Here is a 21,788-nt window from a genome sequence, read left to right as displayed (position 1 = left end):
GTGTTATTTCATAGTTTTGATGTGTTCACTATTATTCCACAATGTCTACAAACAGTAAAAATAAAGAAATACCTTGAATGAGTAGGTGTGTCCAAACTTTTGACGGTATATACACTACCGTTCAAAAGTTTGGAGTCTCTTCGAAATGTCCTTGTTTTTGAAAGAAAATAAATTTTGTCTATTAAAATAACATTAACTTGATCAGATTGTTAATATTGTAAATGACAATTGTAGTTGGAAATAGCTCATTTTTAAGAGAATATATACATAGGTGTACAGAGGCACATAATCAGCAACCATCACTCTTGTGTTCCAATCCAGGTTTATCATTTCAAAAGGCTAATTGATCTTTAGAAAAGGATAATCCCTTTTGCGATTATGTTAGCACTGCTGAAAATTGTTGTGCCGATTAAAGCAATAAAACTGTCTTTCTTTAGACTAGTTCAGTATCTGGAGCATCAGCAATTGTGGGTTCGATTACAGGCTCAAAATGGCCAGAAACAAAATGTGAAAAATTGCAAAGAAACTAAAGATCTCATACAACGATGTGCAAACTGGATCTAACCAAAACAAAAAAGAAGTGGGAGGCCCCGGTGAACAACAGAGCAAGGGGACAAACATTAGATTGTCCAGTTTGAGAAAAATACACCTCACAGGTACTCAACTGGCAGCTTCATTAAATAATACCCACAAAACACCAGTCTCAACATCAACAGTGAAAAGGCGACTCCAGGATCCTGGCCTTCTACTCAGACTGGCCAATAAAAAGAAAAGTGTTTTAAATAATGCTAGCGTTTTAAATAATGCCTTTTCATAGCCTATTCACAAGGTGAAAAGGTTTTGTATTTTTACTAACTTCTTTCGGTGTTAGGCCTTGTGGATCTTTTGTTTATCAGTTCATCTGGTTGCCTTTTCACTATCCATGAAGTGTAATTGTTCTTTTTGTATGCTTTTATTTTTGTATTTGTACAGTTGTTGTTACAGACTGTCTCTACCTCCATACACTCGTATTTTAAGTGTAATTCATTTTCCAACAAAAGAGAAAAAAAAGAACATTAAACAAAGTTTAAGATGAATTTGACTGATAGCATTTTTGTTCTTCAAATGTTCTATAAATACCGCCATAGTATCGTTACCGTAAATTATTTTGGCCACGATAATCGTGTAGTGAAAATCAAATATCCTGACAGCTCTACACTGGACAGAGGAAGTACTCTACAAAAAAGTACTCTACAAAAAAGTATAGACTGTCACAGAATACATACAGTACAGTCAGATTATATAAGGATTTTTAAAGTGTGTAAGATCAACCAGTGTATAAACCAGAAGACGAAGTCTCCCAAGCTAAGGGAACTGTCTGTGTCCAATTCAAAGGTTCCAAGAGTCCTCATAACTTGTAACCTGCCCTCGTAAACACCTGAGAGTATATCCTGTTCGCCTTGTACTGATCATTAAAAAACAAGTGTTTCTTTTACAGAACTGCTTCTCAGGCCTTTGAGAAGACATGTCGTTTTGCGAGAGACCGCTATTGCAGGGTTTGTGGCAGAAACTTTGTGGAAAGAAATAACCTGATGCATTTAAAAAAAATTAAAAACACATCCATAGAACATAGTAAAAGAAAAACACTTTAAATCCTTCCATTCATTTTTTTGTTGGTTTTGTAGGCTGCTCTGATGAAGGAAAATCAAGATTTTGTAGTGCCTCACAGGTTTTAGTCAAACTTAGTAGAAGGTCTGAAACTGAGTGAGGGAAGGGAGTGCTGCTGCTCCACTTAAAACAATGACAGCCATAAGGGAAATTACCTACCATGGCAACAGATTGCCATTGCAATTGTCACATCCAGGTCTCTCCTGGAACCTAGTGATGTTGACAACACAAAGAAGACCTGTCCAAGACAATATCACAGGTGGCAGAAGACAGCTATTTGTTGTGTGTATGCTGTAGAAATAATTCCTCCAACAAACAATGCAATAGGACTGGATTCAACTAAAGCAGCCAGTCTATGCAGGTCTGCATACACAAAGTAACCTAGTTAGGTAAGTCAATATGGCTCATGCAAGGCAATATGATTATGCATATGCCTTGCAATATATCCAAATAAGATTGGGAGATAGGGGAGCCATGTTATTGATCATGTATGGATTTTTAAATAGGGATCCTACACCATTAGCAGACCTGGATAATGTTTCACTGTACAGATATGAGCTGAAGTGGAAACGCTAGGCAGGGAAGTGGTGTGGCTTTTGCGGTCGTGCCCACAAGGGACCATCACAGGCGTGTGTATTAGGGGGAAGGGTACCTCGCACTTCCCTTTAGTCTGTCACTCTCCCCCCTCTCCCTCTCACTGCCCCTCTTTGTTTTGGCTTAATGAGCTCCTTGTATCTCCACTTAAAAGGACAGCCCCGTCCTTTGTGCCTAAGGGTGATTATAATAGTGTTTCTAATAACTGGATCTGAGCTAGCAGAGTGGCCTGTTCAACTGGAGGTGCATTATGCCCTCTCTTACTCCATTATACGTAACATACATGTTTATGACGATTGTGCTTTCATTTGGTTCCGAAACATCTATAGGTAAACCACTTGTTTGTTTTCTGAAATATAATGAATACATTGGTTTAATCACTAAAACAAAATAATTAAATCCTCTCACTTTAGACATTCTAACAACCAGTAAAACCAATAGCAAATAATACAAGACAGGTATAAAAATCCACATTTGATATGCAGGAAGTAATTACTGTACAACATGCATCAAAATAACAGAAAAGCTGTAATTTGCATAATTTCTATCCCATCTTCTCTAACCATTGCATGCAAAATCATAGTGATTTCCAACATGGATTTTCTGTCTATACAAATCTTAAAAGTAGCCTATATAAACAAGATATACTTTTAATTCCAACAATGAAAGAAATGTTCAGTCTATCTATAACATTTAGCCATAGGTTCTCCTCAACATCACAGTGAATATCAGTTTTTATGCACTGCAGTAAAAACCCTTAGACATGGTGAATCCACACCTGACACTGGTCAGCACTGATGTCACTGGAATGTAAACTGGTGAGGGATGAAAATAGTGACACATTTGCACGGAAATGCACGAGAAACCGGTGCAAAATACCAGAATATTTGCTAAAAGTATTATTATAGTACAATTTCAGTTGAAACTGGACAGAGAACAGTCTTGGTTCACTTCTAAAAGTGCTGTCTATAAGTACTCAGACAGTGACACAAGTTTTGTTGTTTTGGCTCTGTACTCCAGCACTTTGTAATTTAAATGATACATTGATGATGGGGCTGAAGTACAGACTGTCAACTTTAAACGGAGGCTATTTCCAAATCAGATTAACCATTTTGAAATAAGAGCATGTTTTGTACATAGTTTACACATTTAATGGGCTATAATCCACCGTTTGATCCATTAAGTTTGACAAGGGAAGGCATTTACAGTGGATTATCAAAAATTCACTATTGTTAGATCATGACTCGAGACAGAGATGAGACAACAAGCAGTTAAAAAGGCAAGATGTCTTTATTCAAATAACGTAAAAAGCAGATAGATCAGGTCAATCTCCAGGAGATAGGCGTGGGTATGCCATTATATAACTTTACAGGATAATTCACTAGCAGAACTAGATATGCCGGGCTGCAAAAGTAATGGCAAGAGGAAAGTGTGGTGAAATACAATGAACTAGCATACCAACTTATCTGTAAAAATAAATTGCAAGGGGGTATTTTTTCAGGCAGTTATGGCTGGCACTTGAACCGGCTCAATTGTCTTCATTGATGATGAAACTGCTGACAGCAGCAGTAGGATGAAACATTTTGTGTACAAAATCATTGTGTCTGCTCAAAGATAAGCAAATGCCTGGAAACACATTGGATGTCACTTCACGTTGCAGCAGGATAATGACTCAAAATCACACTGCTAAAGCAACTGAGGAGTTTTACAGGGAGGAAAAGTGGAATGTTCTGTAATGGCAACAAAGCATATATTTCACTTGCTGAGAACAGAACTGATGGCAAAAATGCCAAGAAACCAGCAGGTACAGAAGATGCGTCAATGCGGGACTGGCAGAGCATCACCAGGGAAGATATCTACAGTGTCTGGGGATGTCTATGGATTGCATTTAGAGCTGTCCCTCGTTTAGAGCACAGACACATGTGTGCTACAGCCAAAACAACACAATGTGTGCCATAGTCCAAATACTACTATGCACTGTACAGTATGTAAGAGCTGGTAGCACATGTACATTGAATCTGGAAAAAAAATCCTTTCCAAATGTTGTAATGTTACAGCCTTATTCCAAAATATGTATTTTTATATAAAAAATTGAAATATCATAAGTATCATCATTTGCAATTTGCAAGTATTCAGATACTTTGCTATGACACTCAAAATTGAGCTCAGGTGCATTCTGTTCTGTTGATTATAAGCTGTTTCTACAGCATCATTAGAGTCCATCAATTCAACTGATTGAACATGGTTTCAAAAGGCAAACACTTGTGTATATAAACTCCCACAGTTGACAATGAATGTCAGAGCAAAAAACTAAACCATGAGATTTTGGGATTTTAGGAAAAAAATACCTGGTGGAACATCTCTAAACTAATTAGGTCAATTTGCAACAGGGAAATGGACTGGTTCTGGACTTTTGCAATGATCAATCAGTCCGCAAAGCTATCAAGTGATCAATCTCCTTCAAAGCTTGGAAATCACTTTTACAAAATGTTGAGGTACTGGAAGAAAGAAAAGGGAACAATACTGTGTAACTTTCGGAGAGTGAGTGGCAACATGAACTACTTATCCCATCAAGCATTGCATTCTGAGGGTCCAGTCACCTGGCCCTCCTCACAGAGCGCACATAGACCCTTTGTATATTTCTCACTCAGTCAAGTTTGGATTGAGCGGATGAGAAACGCTGTCCCCCAAGAGCAGTGGTGTTGTGTGGTCCTATAGCAGTCTCCAAATCAAGTCTAAGATCATGAGTGGTGGTATAAATATGTCTACTACTTGGTTGTCAATCAACATAATGTATTTTTGTTGTTAGTTTTTCACATAGTTAATGTATTTCTTCACAATCCTCTATCAAGCAGGATAGTTGGGAGAGAGAAATAGGTTTCATTGCCCTAACTCTAACCTGCTCTAACCGGTGAGAGAGTCCAACACTTCCAGCAATTTATGACGTTAGCCATATCGGTTGCAGTTTGTCCAACGCAACATAACCTGTTCTATTTAATTACTATATGCAGCTACTCAAGTAGAAGTTTTAGATAATCCTCAACGAATCCTAATTAGTTTTGTCCCTGGCTGGATTTGATACCCATTCTCCAGTTTGGCAGACTGCCTCTCCAACCACTTGATTAATTAACAATTGTTAACCAGTCATTCACTCGGTCACTCCGTCAGTCAGAGACATTCACTCTTCTTGGCCGGCTCCGCTTACGCAGTCTGGCAAAAACAATTTTTTTTATCTTGATGTTTCTTTGCTGTTCAGTTTTTTTCTATCGCACTGGTAGATGTGTTTTATAAAATCTGCCTGTACTACATGGAGTGTAAACAGTCTATTCAGAACACTAACTGTCAAATCCTTCAATGTGTCTATGAAGTGTCCTGTCACTAATAACAAATTATTCTCTGCCGGTTGGCTATTTTTGTCTCTTTGGCAGCCCAACTCTCAGGCCAGGGTATGTGAACAGTCAAAACTCCCCCTCCCTGTCCAATGTAAATTTTCTCAGTCCGCTCCATATTTGTTCCATAAATGTTTTGTTTAGAAACATAATTTAACAAACACCCAATCTACTTCAGTGATTATGTGGTAAACCATTTGATGTAAGCCATCTGATTAGAAGGACTTAACATTTCAATAGCATGTCTCTGGCTATGCCTACATTTTAAGATAGTTGACGAAGGAGACAGAAATGACCAGAGCTTAAGATTGGGTGGCACTGGAGCCAAATGAAAGCCAGACAGATGGCCTAGGTCCAATGGTCACAGTTTGCCACTGATACAATATATTGTTAGTTTATTTTAGTTTTATTTGGAGATGCTTGAAATGAGACGGTACAAGAGATTTCATCCTGCAAAATGCAAAATCTGTATAACTTTTGTTAAATATTTTGTAGGTGGCATTAAGTTTAGAGGGGATGTTCCATTTTCAAACAGGTGAATACCCTAGTTTTCATTCAGTAATAAATTTCTACTGGCTAAACTCGTTTCCATGAGCAGAGGAAATAAGAGCACTTTAATAAAACCAATGATTTATAAAGACAATCTGAGAGTAAATCTGATGTGTTTAGGGTTATTATGAAAGCCTATTAAAGGGAATCGTCACCAAAATATTATCAAAACAATTAACAGACACCATAATTAATAAATTCTACAGTTTTTGTGAGATTAAAAAATAACTACTTTGTGATATTTAAAAAGGCTGCATAAATAATTGCAAGTAAAAACATTTTACTTTCATATTATTGAGCAGCTGTTCCATCAAGTCTCATGGCAACGTGCGCTTGGATTTCAATGTCTCACTTTATCACCTGGTAAATGCTGTTGCCATGGTTTTGACAGTTAGGGGTTCATGTGATAGCCTGCAGTTTAGCAGTTGTATAAAGCAAAGTTACTTCTCGGGCACATCTGTGATCACTGACTCCCTGTCGTTAATACAAACACGTAACTGGAGCATCTGCTGCTGCTACCTTGGGTTAAATGACAGCTACCTAACTGAAAGGTTTACCAATGACCTATATCCTTCAATTCATACAGCTGGTGACTGAAGTTCATCTTTTTGTCTGACCCTCTCTAAATGTTATCCATTAGACCAGACTCTTGTCTTTAGTTAACATGAGAATAAAAAAATGTGCACTATGCCAGGATGATTTGCTTAGACCAGTGGATGAGTTGGAGAATTGTTCAAGGGCTGTTGTTTCCTTATCTGCTTTAAAAATGCAACATGTGGGACTTTTTTGTCTTTTTGCTGCAATGAAAGTTATCAAAGTAAACCATATTCTTGTCACAACCAGGGAATGGGTATGGTAAGACATGATTGGCTTCCATTGTATCAAGCACCACTTACAGAGTAATTGATCAGTCGCCCATTCACGCACACCACACATGAAAATTCACACACACACACACACACACACACACACACATGGGACAGTGGAATCCTTGTGGGTTCCTTGTCTCATGCTCTATCTGGGGACACAGTATGCTGGATGCTATCCTGCTGAGATCACAGGACTCCAGTAGAGACAGGGCAACAGGATGTTTGTGGGTGTGTTTGTGTGCGTGGGTAGGTCGGGGGGGGGGGTCGATATGTGTCCTGATCTGTGTGCACGTGAACTTGTATGTTTTGAGTATGCGTGGGACATTCTGGGCCTCCGTGAACAAAGGACAACCTCTTTCTGAACAATTGGACTCACTAAAAAGGATGTGTCTTCCTCCATTATCGCCACCACATGCCCCCAATCAGTCCATTGTGCAGATAATTCAATTACCCCACCCCATCAGTCTCTGAGCCTCCCAGGCTCCTCCCACCACTACAGATGAAGGAAAGGCACTCGTCTCCTCACTCAGACAACGGTATGTAATAACCTGGTCTTCACTTACATTCACTAAATGGGAAAAGCCAATGTGGTTCTGGCTCACACTATAAAAAGTCATACGTCTACATATGATGATGATGGTGATTATGGTAACCATTTCTATATTAAGACACATTTACTGTTATGCACACTGAGCCATTGTTCAGTTCTGACGCATTGGATGACGGCTGGTATTACTAACCAAGCAAAAACCCTTTTACAGCGGAGCTCCTAGGATCATGCACTTACGTTCCACCTTTCAGATGAGGCGGCTTTAGTTCTAACTGGCTATTCACTGCATGATGAACTGATCCCACCAAGTCTTCCCACAGTGGGTCTATGGAGCTACCTACAGAGGCTCTCTAGACACAGTAGCTATGTTTACACTTCCCTAACAACTGTGCCTTCTCTGGACCCAATGCCATTATCAACTATCACTGGTCTAAAAACAACGGCAACATTGCTACTACAACCACAAACAGTGTGGCCCTGCGACCCTTCACTCCAGAATTGTCTCCCTTTTTCCATTCTCCCCTCTTGTTTTGTTTTATTGCTGGGGGAAGTGTGCACCGGCCTGATTAGCATCGCTGTTTCCTCCTTTCCCATAACCTCCAGGCCCCCGCAGGACGCCAGTTTACAAAAAAAATAAAAAATGGGCCTGCGCTCGTGAGGACGTGCCCCTCGTCAGGGGCGACCCCCCCCCCCCCCCCATCCCCAATATCTTTCCTTCCCCTGTACTCCCCTCCTCCCCGCAGTACTCTCCTCCCTGGCCCTGTGACTTCTCCCCCCCTACTGTCCAGCTGTCAAATCACACCAATAAAACACAGACCAATGGTCTCTGGGTGGAATATCACAGATGTGTGTGTACTAAATGGCATGTAATATATATACGGTGATCTGATGAGTGCCTGGGAGTGGAAGTTTGTGAGAGGGCTTTTTCTTTACTGAATGGGTGGATAAGTGTGGTGTACTGTATGTGAGGTGTGAGAAGCTACCACAAGTTGAGTAAGCATGTAAACACTGTGCATATCTACGTGGGCGTTTATGTTCAGACCAGACATTGTTAGAATGGCCAGGTTTATATGTAAAGAGTGTATTAGAGGAGCGAACAAGAGAAAAATGGAAAAGAGATGAGTGGAGGGAAAGGAGAGCAGGGGGTTACTGTAAACAGTGCCAGGGCAAGGCAGACGTCAGGAAGCCGTTTATGACAGTAGACTCAGGGCCAAGTATGCAAAGACCCGTTCACGTACAACATATCCCTTCTTCACATCTGCTCTTTGCCCTCTCAACATGCTATAAATCCACATAAGTCTAACAAAGTCATCTTATGTAAACTAAAAGGATTTTACGGTACTGTATGAGGAACCCAGTCTTTCAAAGTTTGAGTTGTGTTCCTCTCCAAAAAGTAGAGAACATTTTCACTCCCGGGCCAAGCTGTAAGTGTTGAAATGTATGCAGCATTTTCAGCAGTTAGTGCTGCATGTACATATAGTGAAACAGAAGCATATACTCCACAGGGTACATTTCATTCAACATTCTAGACAGATACTGACACAAAAGCTGACATTCTCATAAAAGAAGCACGAGTCATCAGCAGTTGAGATGGTATCTGGGTTTAATTGCATTGGTTCCATGAAAGGAAACATAAATGGGTTAATTTTCCAAAGCTAAAATATGGCACTGATTAATTGTGTGCTGAGACTTTTGATGTAAGATATAAAAGGGAATCACACACCAACGTGCATAAAGTTAAGCAAGCTGCAAGAATGGCTTCATATGCGGGCCAAGCTTACACATGGTAAAGACAGAAAGAGCTTAAACATACCCTTAGAAAAGAAAGAGCATCTGTTGGTGGCACATTTAACCAAAGAAGATATCTGCATTTCTGTCGCTACTTGATGATTTTCTCGATATGTGTTTGTGATTAACTCAAAATGACTATTTTAGAAGGGCAAATGGTTCTGTTTTAGAAACACGTGGGTCAGATTAATTCGTTTCAGGGAGTGTAGTGTCTCACGGGTTACAGAACTGCATATGATGTTCCCGCTTCATATATTGCAAGGATACGCAAATTACAACAACAATGACACTCTCTGGGGTAACTAAGTGACTGTAATAGTGTCTACAGGTGGTTGCACTGTGAAAACTAGTAACTTGCCAGGTCACCATCATGAACGAGAGGATGAGGTCAACTGGCGGTCATTTTTTTCCACTTGACGATGTTTATGTCAACGGTTTAGCCCTGGAACCACTGGAGGCTCCAAAGGAGTGTGTCTCCAGCAACAAACAGCAAATCCCATCAGATCCAGCCTGACCCAAACCCCCCGAGGGACGCCGAGGCGTGGGAAAAAAAGACTGCCGCCCTTTGGCCCCTCGTACCCTCCGTGTCCCTGCATCCAGCATGTGAGGTGACAGAGGAAAGCTGGTGCCCGGCTGGAGAACCCCCCCCCCTCCACCCCCACATGGCGTGTGTCCCAGTCCCGTGAATAAATCACTCTTAAGAACGAGGGAGGCCAGAGTCAAACAGAGGCAACGTACTGGGAGGAATGTTCCAGTTTAAAATAAACGTCAGGAAGAAGAAAAAAAACAAGTGCAGGCAGAAAAAATGTGGGGCATGTAGCCATCCAGAGAGGAGGAGGCATCTGGTAAAGGTATCGACCCTCAGGTCAACGTCCCCACGGTCCCCAGGGAGGAGTACACCCACATAAGACCCAGGCCTCTCAACTGGTCGGTCTCCAAGCAGCACTCTGGAGCAAGATTGGAATGGCGTGTAAGTGTGTGTGGTGTGTGTGTGTGCGAGTGCTTGCGTGTCTACATATATGTACGTTTTAAAAATGGAAATAGATTGAGTATGTGTTAGTTTGCTCACCATGTATAAGACCAAGCAAAGAGTTCAAGAAAGCCTACAAGTGCTTTTTTGGGTAAGCTCATTTTAGCCATGCCCCTCCACACAAAGTTCTTTGTTTGCAGTGAATATGCAACTCAAAATGAAGAGTCAATTTTGCCCCCAATCTAATTTCCATTTAACCTCAACGTAGATTAAATTTATAGTATACACGTGCTGCCTGGTCAAAAGTAATATGTGACTTTGTTTGCCTAAATCTCTGTATTAAGATCAGTGATATGAACAAACAGGCCAAACATTGTTCCGTCTTAGATGCTTTCTTACCTGTTGGTACAAGGTCGTGTCCGTTCGGGACCTCCTGCAGAGTGACATCCTGAGGGTAATGGGGTCTGGATGGGGGGAAGTATTGCTGCTGCTGAGGGTGAACCACCACGCCAGGAAGTTGGGTTGGTGGTCCCATAGCCACCCCTCCACTCTGCCTCTGCATAGACACAATACAACAGGATGTTAAAACTCTGGTTCTGCTCCCTACTGAGCCGAAATTCACAAATAAAGTATATTGCCTTGTGTACTTTCCGAATGTATTTCAGAAGGTGTTTCAGAAGGTGGCGACTCAGTTGTGTCATTAACACAAACTACTCTAACGGCTCAAGTATTTTTCAAAAGATAATGTATCGTTTACAAGCACGCTGGCTGGTTGCTTCAGGTTGTTGTCATGCTGAAAGGTGAACTTTAGTCAGCGTTTCAGCTTCCTTCAGAGATTTTAAGAATGTTCTTCCACCATACCATGGTGGCCTGATTGTGGAGTGTTCGGGATGTTGTTGTCACATGCAAACATTGACCAGTCTTGGCCATAAAAGCCCATAGCTCAGTCAAAGTTTCCATGGGCTTCTTGGTACCACCTCTGATCATTCTGCTACTTACTTTGTCTTCCAGTTTTGAGAGAATAATCTGATGTAGTCATTATTATTTCCTAATAATTACTGTGTTGACCATGCTCCATGGTAATTCTAATGCCTTTTGATGTCTTTTTAAACCCATCCCCTGATCTGCAACTTACCCAACCGTTGTCCCATAGTTCTTTTAAATGGTCCTTTGTGCGCATTGTAGAGTGCAATTCAATACCCAGCATAAATAACAGCATAAACTGCTGTATCTATTTTGAAATCACGTAAATGTCCACAATTTAATAACGGAGGAATCCAATTAACTTGGTGCGTAATTTTGAAGATTGGTTCCAACAAAAGCTTATTTAGGATTGCTATTAGAATGTTGTAAAGAATTAACCAATTATGATATTTCATTTTTATGTATATATAAATTAAATGATTTCACAATAATATAAACCTTTTCCTTAAAAGGAATGGTGTGTGGACAAAAAAAAATCAGAATTTACTTGCATAAATCTCAGCAGCACTGACGCAACAAATTGTGGAAAAGTTCAAGAGTGTGTAGACTTTCTATAGACACTGTACTTTCTTAAAGGAAAACACTTACTGACATATTATAAGAAAACCAACAAGCTTGGTCATAACGGGGAAAAAGCGAAAAAAAAATATTGAACAATATTTGAGTGATTTAGATTTTATGCTCTCCCTTTGCGGCTAAATTTGGCTTAATAGGTTTATCATAGTTTTATCCTGTTGTCACATCCATGTTTATATCTGAGATTGGATAGAGGAGATGTAACTGAATAGTTGGTAGAAGTACCAGATTATAATATCTATGTGGATACAGAAAATAGCAGGACAGTAGATAACAACTACTGTTATTAAAAGTTAAGGAGTACTCAGGAGAAATTTCCATAGACTCATAATTGTACTCAGTAACCACATGTAATATTGAGCAGTTATAATGTATTTATTATGCACTGAGACAGGCAACTAGATTCATCTTTGGGCTGTCTTTTCGTAGGAGCAGATGGTCGGGAAGCCAGAAATGTATGATACCAATAATGGCAAAAGGTAAATATCACCATCCATCCGATAGCACATATCTATTTCCAGTATGTTTACTTTTGTTTTCATGAGAAAAAATTACAGCTGATTATGGCTGCAGTACACACTTCACCAGGGAAGAGACCCAGTGTTTGGGTCAGTGGGTCGCAGGCTCCAGGCAGCTACTGAATGCAAAGGATATGCAAAGAAATACTTAACATGTTTAATTTAGTTGTTATATTAATCAGTATGTATAAAAGTGTTTTCTTTTCTAAATGGCATAACCAATATATACACAATTACCCTCAAATAAAAGCTGAAAATCTATACTTCAATCTCATAGCAATTGTTTGATTTCAAACAGAAACATTTTGAGTATAATGTTTAAAAACTACTTCATTTTCCTTGTAATTAAGGAAGGCTCTGTATATTACTGGAAATGTTTGGGGAGGCCTAAAAAGACTACTTTCAGGCTGATTTCAGGAAACAGGCTGCTTGTTGTCAGCCCTGCACTAAGATACAAGTGCTCATGCTGTAGTAATACTCTGGACATGATACACCTTGTAGGGAAGAGAAGACCTGTAGTAGGAAACACAGGAGCCTCTATAGTATCAGCATGTATCAGCTCAGGCTCTGACAATAGTCTCTATATTATGGCTCTTGTCATCTCACAACTTAACTGGCTACTGCCCAGTCTGTCTACACTAAAGACTAGGCCTGGAGACCTCAGATCATTATGCCTGACTGAGTGCCCATCTGTTAAGGATTCCTGGATAGCGATGTGGATTTGTCAGTAGGCAGTCAGGTTTACAGCCAGCTAATAGTGAAAGGGGACTGGGGAGCCTAATCTATGCAAGTCTCTAGGGGTTACGTGGGCCGATGACGTTGTTATCAGTCTAGTCTAGCGGGGAGAGGAGAGTGATAACCAAGGAAGGCAGGAAGTCCTATGGGCACTGTTACGTGATATTAAAGGCCTATCAAAAGTAGGTTTCTAGGAATCTTCCATCCGCTGTACAGACGAAACCTTCAGGCACAGATGATGTGAAATTATGAGTCAGGAGCAATTCAGTTACAGCCTCGTCAATAGTCCCATTTTACAACACATGCTAACAAAACATGACAATCCATTGATTTTACATGAACATCATTTTGCGCAAAATAATAACATCAGCAAAGCAGAGGGGGAAGAAAATGAAAGCCTTTTTCCCTACTAAAATGGAAAAGGAAATAGGAAAGGAAGTACAAACGAGGGTTCACCTTTTGACCACACCTGGCCCTGTGTACAGTTATCTCAATTCTAAATGCTAGCAGAACCGCCTGAGCCAATTAGAGGTGATCGAGCTTTATCACTCCATGTTTTGTACAGGGGGCAGTTTGGGTTGCTATTTGCATGTGACCTCGTCTGCTTTGTCTAATGGGCCTGCATTCTGAATACAAATGGTAACATTTCCGTCAGCGCTTCATGGCATTCACCTTTCAGAGCTCACCTGACAGGAATCCCAATGTTCCCGACTGCTGTGATCTGACAAGCCTGTATCCATATGGTTCTTTCATTTGGATGCAGTTAAATAGACTGTGTGATTATGAATAGACTGCTATGTAGCACATCAAGTAGAAATTACGTGGTAAAGTATTTTGCTGTTTTGGGTGCTGCTCTGCTTGACTCTGTACGACAGCAATGACTGAGACTTACATGTCTTGGTATATACTGGGGACATGGTTGATGGTAATCATTATTTTGCAGAGATCTTTTTGTAATCCAGATTGCAACTCAGACCTTGGTCTTTTTTCAAGGTTTCTGTTTTCTATGAATGCACTAACCTCTAACATATTTTATTCCATAATCATATCCCTCCTCCTTCAAAGATGTGTACCTTATATTCTCCGCTGTTCCATACTGTTCTAGAATAAAATAGCATTTCTTACAAATCAAGGGGTCGAAATTCTGTGTAAACCTAGCATATTTCAGGGTTGAAATACGTTGACTTGGATAGTGTTGCGGCAGGTAGGTGGATGGAATCTAATTCTTCATGCTATCACACTCCTGCACACTCCTGCACACTCCTGCACACTCCTGCACACTCCTGCTACAATGTGGCGTGTGGTAAGTAGCCAGGCCATCCGCCGGCTATAACAGCGCTGTGATTTATGGCGGCCAGGGGTCTTACCATCGCGCCCAGACGGTCACAGGGGTGAAGGGCCGGGTAGGAGGAAACTGAATCCATGTAGTAACTCATCATGGGGTCTGGATTGAGTCACAGGCCTGTGTAAGAAATCAGAACACAAACAGCCAGGGTGGGGCCCCATCAGTGAAACACTGTTTACACACACACTGTGTTTGTGTGTGTGTGTGTGTGTGTGTGTGTGTGTTTATTGGCAGTGCCCTGTGTAACATAAGCAACTAATGCAGACATTTCAAACAACATTGTTAGCATTTTTCCTGCACGCAATGTTTCCTTTAGCATAAATGATTACTTGATGGAAATAGGTTTCTAAATAGAGGACATTTAATAAACTACAATAGAAATGTGTCCTCTTACGACAACAACGGAATGACAGACGTGGAAATCTAGCCTAAAACATTCCGGTTAAAAATATTTGTCATTTCAGATGATTTTGTGTCCACATTTGGAAATGTCAATATACATTTTAACTGCTTGGCCTCTGATAATGGCGGATCGTGTTTAGTCACTATCTCCAGCGTTGAGTGGAGATATTGCCTGATGTTCCACAGCCTTCCTACTTCTCTCCTCCCTCCCTGTCTTTCACTCTCCTTCCTTCCCTCCCACTCAATTTGAGCATCTCATTATCTGTGTTTACTAGCAGCAAAATCAACAGATAGAGGGAGCAGGAATCCAGCTGAGCTGAGAGCGTTTCCAGGGGAGCTGACTATTTGAAAAAGGACAAGTGACCTCGGATTTAGACCACATTTAGCACACGTCACACAATGTCATCATCATTTACACCTAGTGTAACTGGTGATGACATACAGAAAAAGCGGTTATCTGTCGAAGGTATGTACAGGGTAACGTGGGTATACAGCTATAATAACATTTATATTAACATGTTTTCCAAATGAATGGGTCGGTGTGGCACAGCAGAGATTCCAAACAGAGGAGCACCTGATAATACAAATGCACATGTCACACATTGTTAAGCTGTGTAAAAACAAACTATTTTTATGTAGCCTATTTGATAAAAAAGGACGCTGATCTTTCGGTTCAATTAAAAACTCACTATATTACGGTTTATTTATAACACCATTCCCATCGGTTAACGCAAAAATCTTCGATTCGAACTTTACAACAAGATTTTTTTCTCTAAACAATGTAATTTCTACCAACATAGGCCTATCTACTGGGTTTGTAAACTTGGTAAGAGTAGGCCTATAAACTGTAAACTTACCCGGTGTGTTGTCAGTGAAACTTCGTGCTGGTGGATGCGTGGTGAGTTCTTTGCTATGACAGTTCAGCGTTAGACAGCCTCAGTGAACTGATGCTGTACCTGGGCTTGCAGCGAGTCCAAGGAGGAAGGAATATGCACATGTCGGATTTAAGTCCCACCCTCGAATCACCGAGACACACTCAAGATCTCCGTGGTGTTTTCCACAGATCTACATTCACTTGCCTTAATATCCTTCTGTTTTGAAAGCATATTGGCATACACATTTAATAACGCGTATGTTTTTTTCCTGTGCTTGACATGAGCGAGACCCAACCGGAGCTGAGAGTACAGACACTTATTATCTGTTACTGCTTGAGCTTTCATTCGTATATACAGTACTATAAAATAAATTATCGACCGTATACTAGGGGTATGCGGTCTAATATTTGTTCCTGTTCTAATTGTGTTGGTAATATGATATTATAATTGCTAATACTTCTAATAACAACACGGCCCCTGGGGGATTGTGTTATACCGCCAATACACCATGGCTAAGCTGTGACAGGGCACTACATGATAAGAACATTTCTCAACCTGGTACACTGACCCTGTACCACACCCCTCCTGTTATTGCTTATTTAGTTCCTGCACCTGAACATAAACAGTACAAGCACCTAGAGCACCTTCAGAAAGTATTCAGAGCCCTTTGTGTTCTCCACGTTTAGTTAATTTAAAATGGATGAAAAAGAAAAACTGTAATATTTAATGTACATTAGTATTCATAGTAAGTATTCAGATCCTTTGTTATGACACTCCAAATTGATCTCCAGGATCATGTGTCCTTTGATCATCATTTAGAGGTATGGATCTTCATTCCACCAGTGAGAAATATAATTGATTGGACATGAATTAGAAAGGCACACACCTCTCTATATAAGGTCCTACACTACATATCAGAGCAAAAAAACAGCTATGTGGTCCAAGGGCCTTTCTGTAGACTTCAGAGACAAAATTGTATGGAGGAATGAATCTGGGGTAGGTTTTGAAAAACAAGAAATAGAACCAAGGCTAGTTTGTCCTGCAATTAGAAGGAAGGAATGTTGTTGCCCTGGCAGGATTCAAACTGGGGTCTCCTATGTGACAAGGTGTGTCTTTAACCTCTACGCCACTAAGCTATACATGTGCTGAATGTTCTGCTTTGTTGAACCAATTAGTTGAAACTCCATTGTTCTCAAAAATAGTTCCCTACATTAGCTAACATCCAAACCAACAACAGGTATAACAGTGTTGATACACTACATTTAATGTGTTAAATTAGAAAGAGGTTACTGTGGGGACTAATTGGGACATACTACCTAGTCATAAAATTGCATCTCGACATTAGATCATTTTGTCATTGACATCATGCCAAGTTTGAATATTTATCTAGACATCTTTAAGCATTGTATTATACTGACTACCGTTTCTTATTAAGTTTACTTTGACCACAAATAGCATCTAGGAACTGTATGGCTTTTGCCGCTGGCCATTTTAACAGCTTATTAGCCAGTAATAGGCTTACTAGTATCTACTTACTACTTGGATTAGTCATAAAAATTGAACAATTGCTAGTGAGACTGAAGATACATTTTACACTGCCAAAGATGTCATTTCATGGCACAACAATGTTCGTTTTTCTTTCATTTGTGAATGACATACAATAACTTTCAATATAGGTGATGATAACTGACTTTTTCGTCAAGTGAAAAGACTACGCAAAGGGTTGTATTCAATATTATTCTAAAAAGCATGCACGAATGCGTGCTTCGAATATCCACCAGAAATAGTCACAATATAACCATAAACAGTTTTATTTTAGGCTTTTTATAACGTGCCTATTGAAGCTTGTTGCCAGCGACGTTTTTGTCTATTCTGAACAAATCCTAATGCATACTTCATTCTGTCATAGGCGAGGATCGATGACCAGTCACACAAATGGCAGTTCGCGTCTCTAACCACTGTTATTTTACAATGGGTATTCATTTAGTCATTCAGTCAGCCAGTCAGTCAGTAAGAGACATTCACTCTTCTTGGCCAGTTCCGCTTACGTGGTCTGGCAAGAATGCAAAAACATTTAATGTTCCCTGGAGCACTGTGGGCTCCATCATTATAAAATAGAAGAAGTTTGGAACAACCAGGTATCTTCCTACTTCTGGCCATCTGGACAAGTAACCGGGCAAGAAGGGCCTTGGTCAGGGAGGTAACCAAGAACTAAAAGGCCACTCTAACAGTATCTTTGCAGAGATGAGGGAACCTGCCTGAAGGACAAGCATCTCAGGCCGTTATGGTAGAGTGGCTAGACAGAAGCCACTAAAAGGCATGACATGCTACCTGTGGGGCTCAGAGTCTTTGATGAGATCAAAATCCAGCTATTAGCTCTGATTGCCAAACCTTAACCACTGGGAAAAAGAAGGAGCCACTCATCACCCTTGCTAATACCATGATCTTATATTTATTTGTTCATTGGCTTTTTAAGTATGCTATATATATCTGTAAAAAAATAAATAATGCTGACATGGCAGAAGAAGGTTTTTATGAGCTTGTGACATTGTGTATTTTCTCCTGGCCTACAGCTGTTTAAACTAGAAAGTGTTCAACACAAGGACCTTTCAAGTTAGTTGAGGATAGAGCTCTGGTCGATGAAAAGCCCAATGACAAGCTGGGTTGGGCCAGGGAAGGCAGCGTTCTCAGAGCACCGTTTGAAGCACTGACATAACCCCCCTTCTCATCTGGCCTCAGGGGCACACATGGGCAACACTATAGGGGCAGAAGAAGTCGGGATGAGTTATTGCCATGTGGATAGAGGAGCTGGGTCAAGCTCCTATGATAAGCTAAATTGAATAAAGGGGGATGAATGCGATCCAGATCTCTTCTGATGCCCCTTCAATGCTGTTTCAATTAGCAGCATTGGGAGTTCAAAGGCGATGCCCCGATACACTTCTGTTCCACATGAAGCAGCTCTCAACACTTGACATCATGCCTTTCACCTCCCCATTATTGTGCCACCTTTTTCTGTTCAGTTACTCTCACTCGTTCTTTCTCAGTCAGCTGTAGTCATGCTTTACATAAAACAGGTAGGGAATCCCATACTATCATCACCTGTAAATCCCATCATTCACAGGGTGAGACGTTTTTATTACCAACGGTTCCTTTCACTAAAACCATGGTGTTACTTGACATTCTCACTTTCCTTTCTTTTTTTTTTTAGTAAAACTGAATTTGTATATATTGTAATGATGTATTTCACCATTCTTTACTTTACAGATGTCTCTTTTTTGCTTTCAGGTTTGTTACATTCTTTTCCAATCCTACCCTACCATCATTTGTCTTCAATTTGTCTAAGTTGTCAGACAGACCCTTTGGGGAATTAAAGGAATTCTACACCCAACGTTGGCCAGACTTTTTAAATATTTTAAAAGTGGTTGAAAGTCCGGCTGAGCTAATTTTCCACAACATTTGTTGTCTATGGGCGTCAATAAAGTTTTGCATTCCTCAGTCCTCATTGAGCTCATAAGGGTTGGCACTTTCTCATTGTAATCCTAGTAAAGTATAAACAACATCTGACAAACTTTTACGGGGTTTTAATCGAATTGAAAAATAAGCGCCTGGTCCTACAATACATTCAATGCAATAAATAATCTAGAAGAGCATCAGTAAGTCATTAAGAATATCACCAAGAAATATTGCATCAAGAAAATGTATGTATTGTTCTTATCTTTCATTTACAATATGTATTTTTTAATCAAGGCCTTGGCTACAGATTCAACATCTTCACAGTCTTTAGTCTGCCATACCAAGCATGCTACTCTGGCTTGTTTAATGAAGGTAGTTCAAAGTTGAATCAAATAATGATCACAAAATGATAGGCTACATAATAGGACCAAATATGATTTGCATAGCATAACATTATTAGACAAAAAACACAACTGCTAAATTTTAACATCCATGCAGCAACATTCTTATCATTAACAATTTGATGTCAATCAGTTTCAATTCATGGTGTGTGAATTTTGATAGACAAGCTATCAATCTTGCAATCGTTCAATACGAAAAGGTTTGATCAGAAGGTTTGATCAGTTTTTAATCAACACCCCATCCCAAAATCCTCCTCCTTTCCCCAGTTGGTCCTGTAGTGGGGAGTGGATGTGGACCAAGAAGCCTTTGTCTCACTTTCTCATTTTGGGATTTCTAAAGATAGAGCTGACAGGCAATATTAATGGCTTTTTATTAACAGCATTCTGATTGCTGAAGGTTTTCCTTGCATGTGCTGCATTCTGTAGGGTAAAAGAGAATCAGGAGTTCGCCTCCCACTCCTCTCACACAGGAGATGGCCACTCTCTTTGAAATGATGCCCGAAACCTTTCCTTTCCCCCAAAGAAACTGCTTTGCAGATGTTGCTACACCAACTACAAAGAAGGAGCTCTTTGTGAGAAGAGAACGTCTATTTTGGTCCCTGTGTGTTTGTTTCCGTACTGTGATGCTTTGGGTGGTATAGACCTACTATTTCTGCTCAAGACTTGTTTTATCTTTGAAGATATATTTTTAGATAAAATCCCATTTCAATGACTAAAGTAACATTTTTATATTTTAGCAAAATTTCAATGTGCAATCACAATAGTAGAGTTTTAGTTTGTTTAAAAATCTGGGAAGATATATCGGGACCATAAATTGTCTCTGGTATTTCCCATTTATTTTATTACACATGCCTATTTTTCTAAAAATAGACCAGACTATCTGGTATTTTCCAGAAATGTACCTGGAAGCTATACTGTATTGGCATAGAGAAAAGAAAGTCCAACACTGGGTTCCTACCCTCAAATAAATGCAGTACTCGTGTCATGGAAAGGCCCTTTGTATTAGTTGGAGTGGGTTCATACAGAAGTGACATTGGTTAGGCTTCACCCTGACCCAAATAAATGTGACTTTGTAGCCTGCTGACTGAAGCAGAGGTCTTGGGAGAGATGTTAGTTCTAGATATTATCTTCAATTAAAGCACCAATCCCTTTTGCAAGTTGTCTCAACAGGCCTAAATAGGCCTACAAAATCAGACAAACATCCTCTGTATTTGATGATTTGGGAGCATTCAAATGATCCAGATGGTTCCTGATTCTGGAGGTTTTGATTTGGGATGGCCCGGGACAAGGATCTTCAGTCTGAGAGGTCTGCTTCCTTTCTCTATTCAGACTTTTCTCTCCCTACCTTCCCTCTCCGGTCAGTGGCTTTTTGGGGATCTTTCTCCACGTTTAGAGCGACAGATCCTGAGTTTCCCAAAAGCTTCTGTGTGTGTGTGTGTGTGTGTGTGTGTGTATGTTTGTGCGTGTGTATGTTTGTGTGTGTGTGTGGATGACCCGCTGCACGTGTTAATTCACAACTCACAGTCTTTGCTACAGTCTCTTCTGCATAGGTTATAGTTACCATGGCATCTTAACAAAAACCTAAGCGGTCCTTTAAAGTTTGTAATTAACAGTATTGTTATTTTTTTTGTGTATTGGCGTTTTTCACAGATTTGCAGAGTGACCTATTTGGGCTTGGTTGTTTATAGCAAGCTACATGATCTTTTAGTTCGAAAAATGCATGTGGACACAGTAACAGCTTTTTGTTTAACTTGGTTACCAGTTGTAATCATTTGACCATATTATTTGAGAAGGTAACTGAATCTTTGCTGAGAAAGAGGACCAGAAGTGAGAACAACTGACTACTTTTTGAGCTTTTTTGGGTGAACGTCCTGGCACCCAAAGCTTCCCAAATCTTTATCCAAGTGGGTGGAACATAGAAAGAAATGTGTAAAATATGTACGTTTTAAGATCAGGCTGTTTCCCAGACTTACCCTCTACATTTTTGGCCACCTCACTGCTTGAGCAAAGTTTCAAAAGTTGAAGTACTTTCGGTGCCCCTTGAAACCTATTGAGGCAATGTGTGTACTTGGCTTGTTTGGGGATGGTGTTTATTAAAAATACATGAAAACCAGGCCACATGCAAGTAATAAGACACATACAA

The 21,788-nt window shown here is 40.1% G+C and overlaps 1 protein-coding gene across 2 annotated transcripts in view; it reads right to left on the bottom strand.

Moving 5' to 3' along the window:
• Window positions 1-15,989, bottom strand: part of ets1 (v-ets avian erythroblastosis virus E26 oncogene homolog 1) — a 50,393-nt gene extending 34,404 nt beyond the window's left edge. Inside the window, exons 1-3 of one of the 2 annotated variants that reach the window (XM_010893306.5) lie at window positions 15,774-15,989; window positions 14,537-14,631; window positions 10,756-10,912 (exon numbers count right to left, since the gene is read on the bottom strand). In XM_010893306.5, coding sequence (XP_010891608.1) covers window positions 10,756-10,912; window positions 14,537-14,608 — 229 coding nt within the window. In that variant the 5' untranslated portion in view covers window positions 14,609-14,631; window positions 15,774-15,989. The remainder of the gene's footprint in view (window positions 1-10,755; window positions 10,913-14,536; window positions 14,632-15,773) is intronic. The other variant, XM_010893305.5, reaches the window with a different exon arrangement.
• Window positions 15,990-21,788: the final 5,799 nt, after the last annotated feature.

Source organism: Esox lucius, chromosome 1 (assembly GCF_011004845.1).
Source record: "Esox lucius isolate fEsoLuc1 chromosome 1, fEsoLuc1.pri, whole genome shotgun sequence".
In the NCBI taxonomy this organism is placed as follows: domain Eukaryota; kingdom Metazoa; phylum Chordata; class Actinopteri; order Esociformes; family Esocidae; genus Esox; species Esox lucius.
This window is presented reverse-complemented; position numbering and strand designations above follow the sequence as displayed.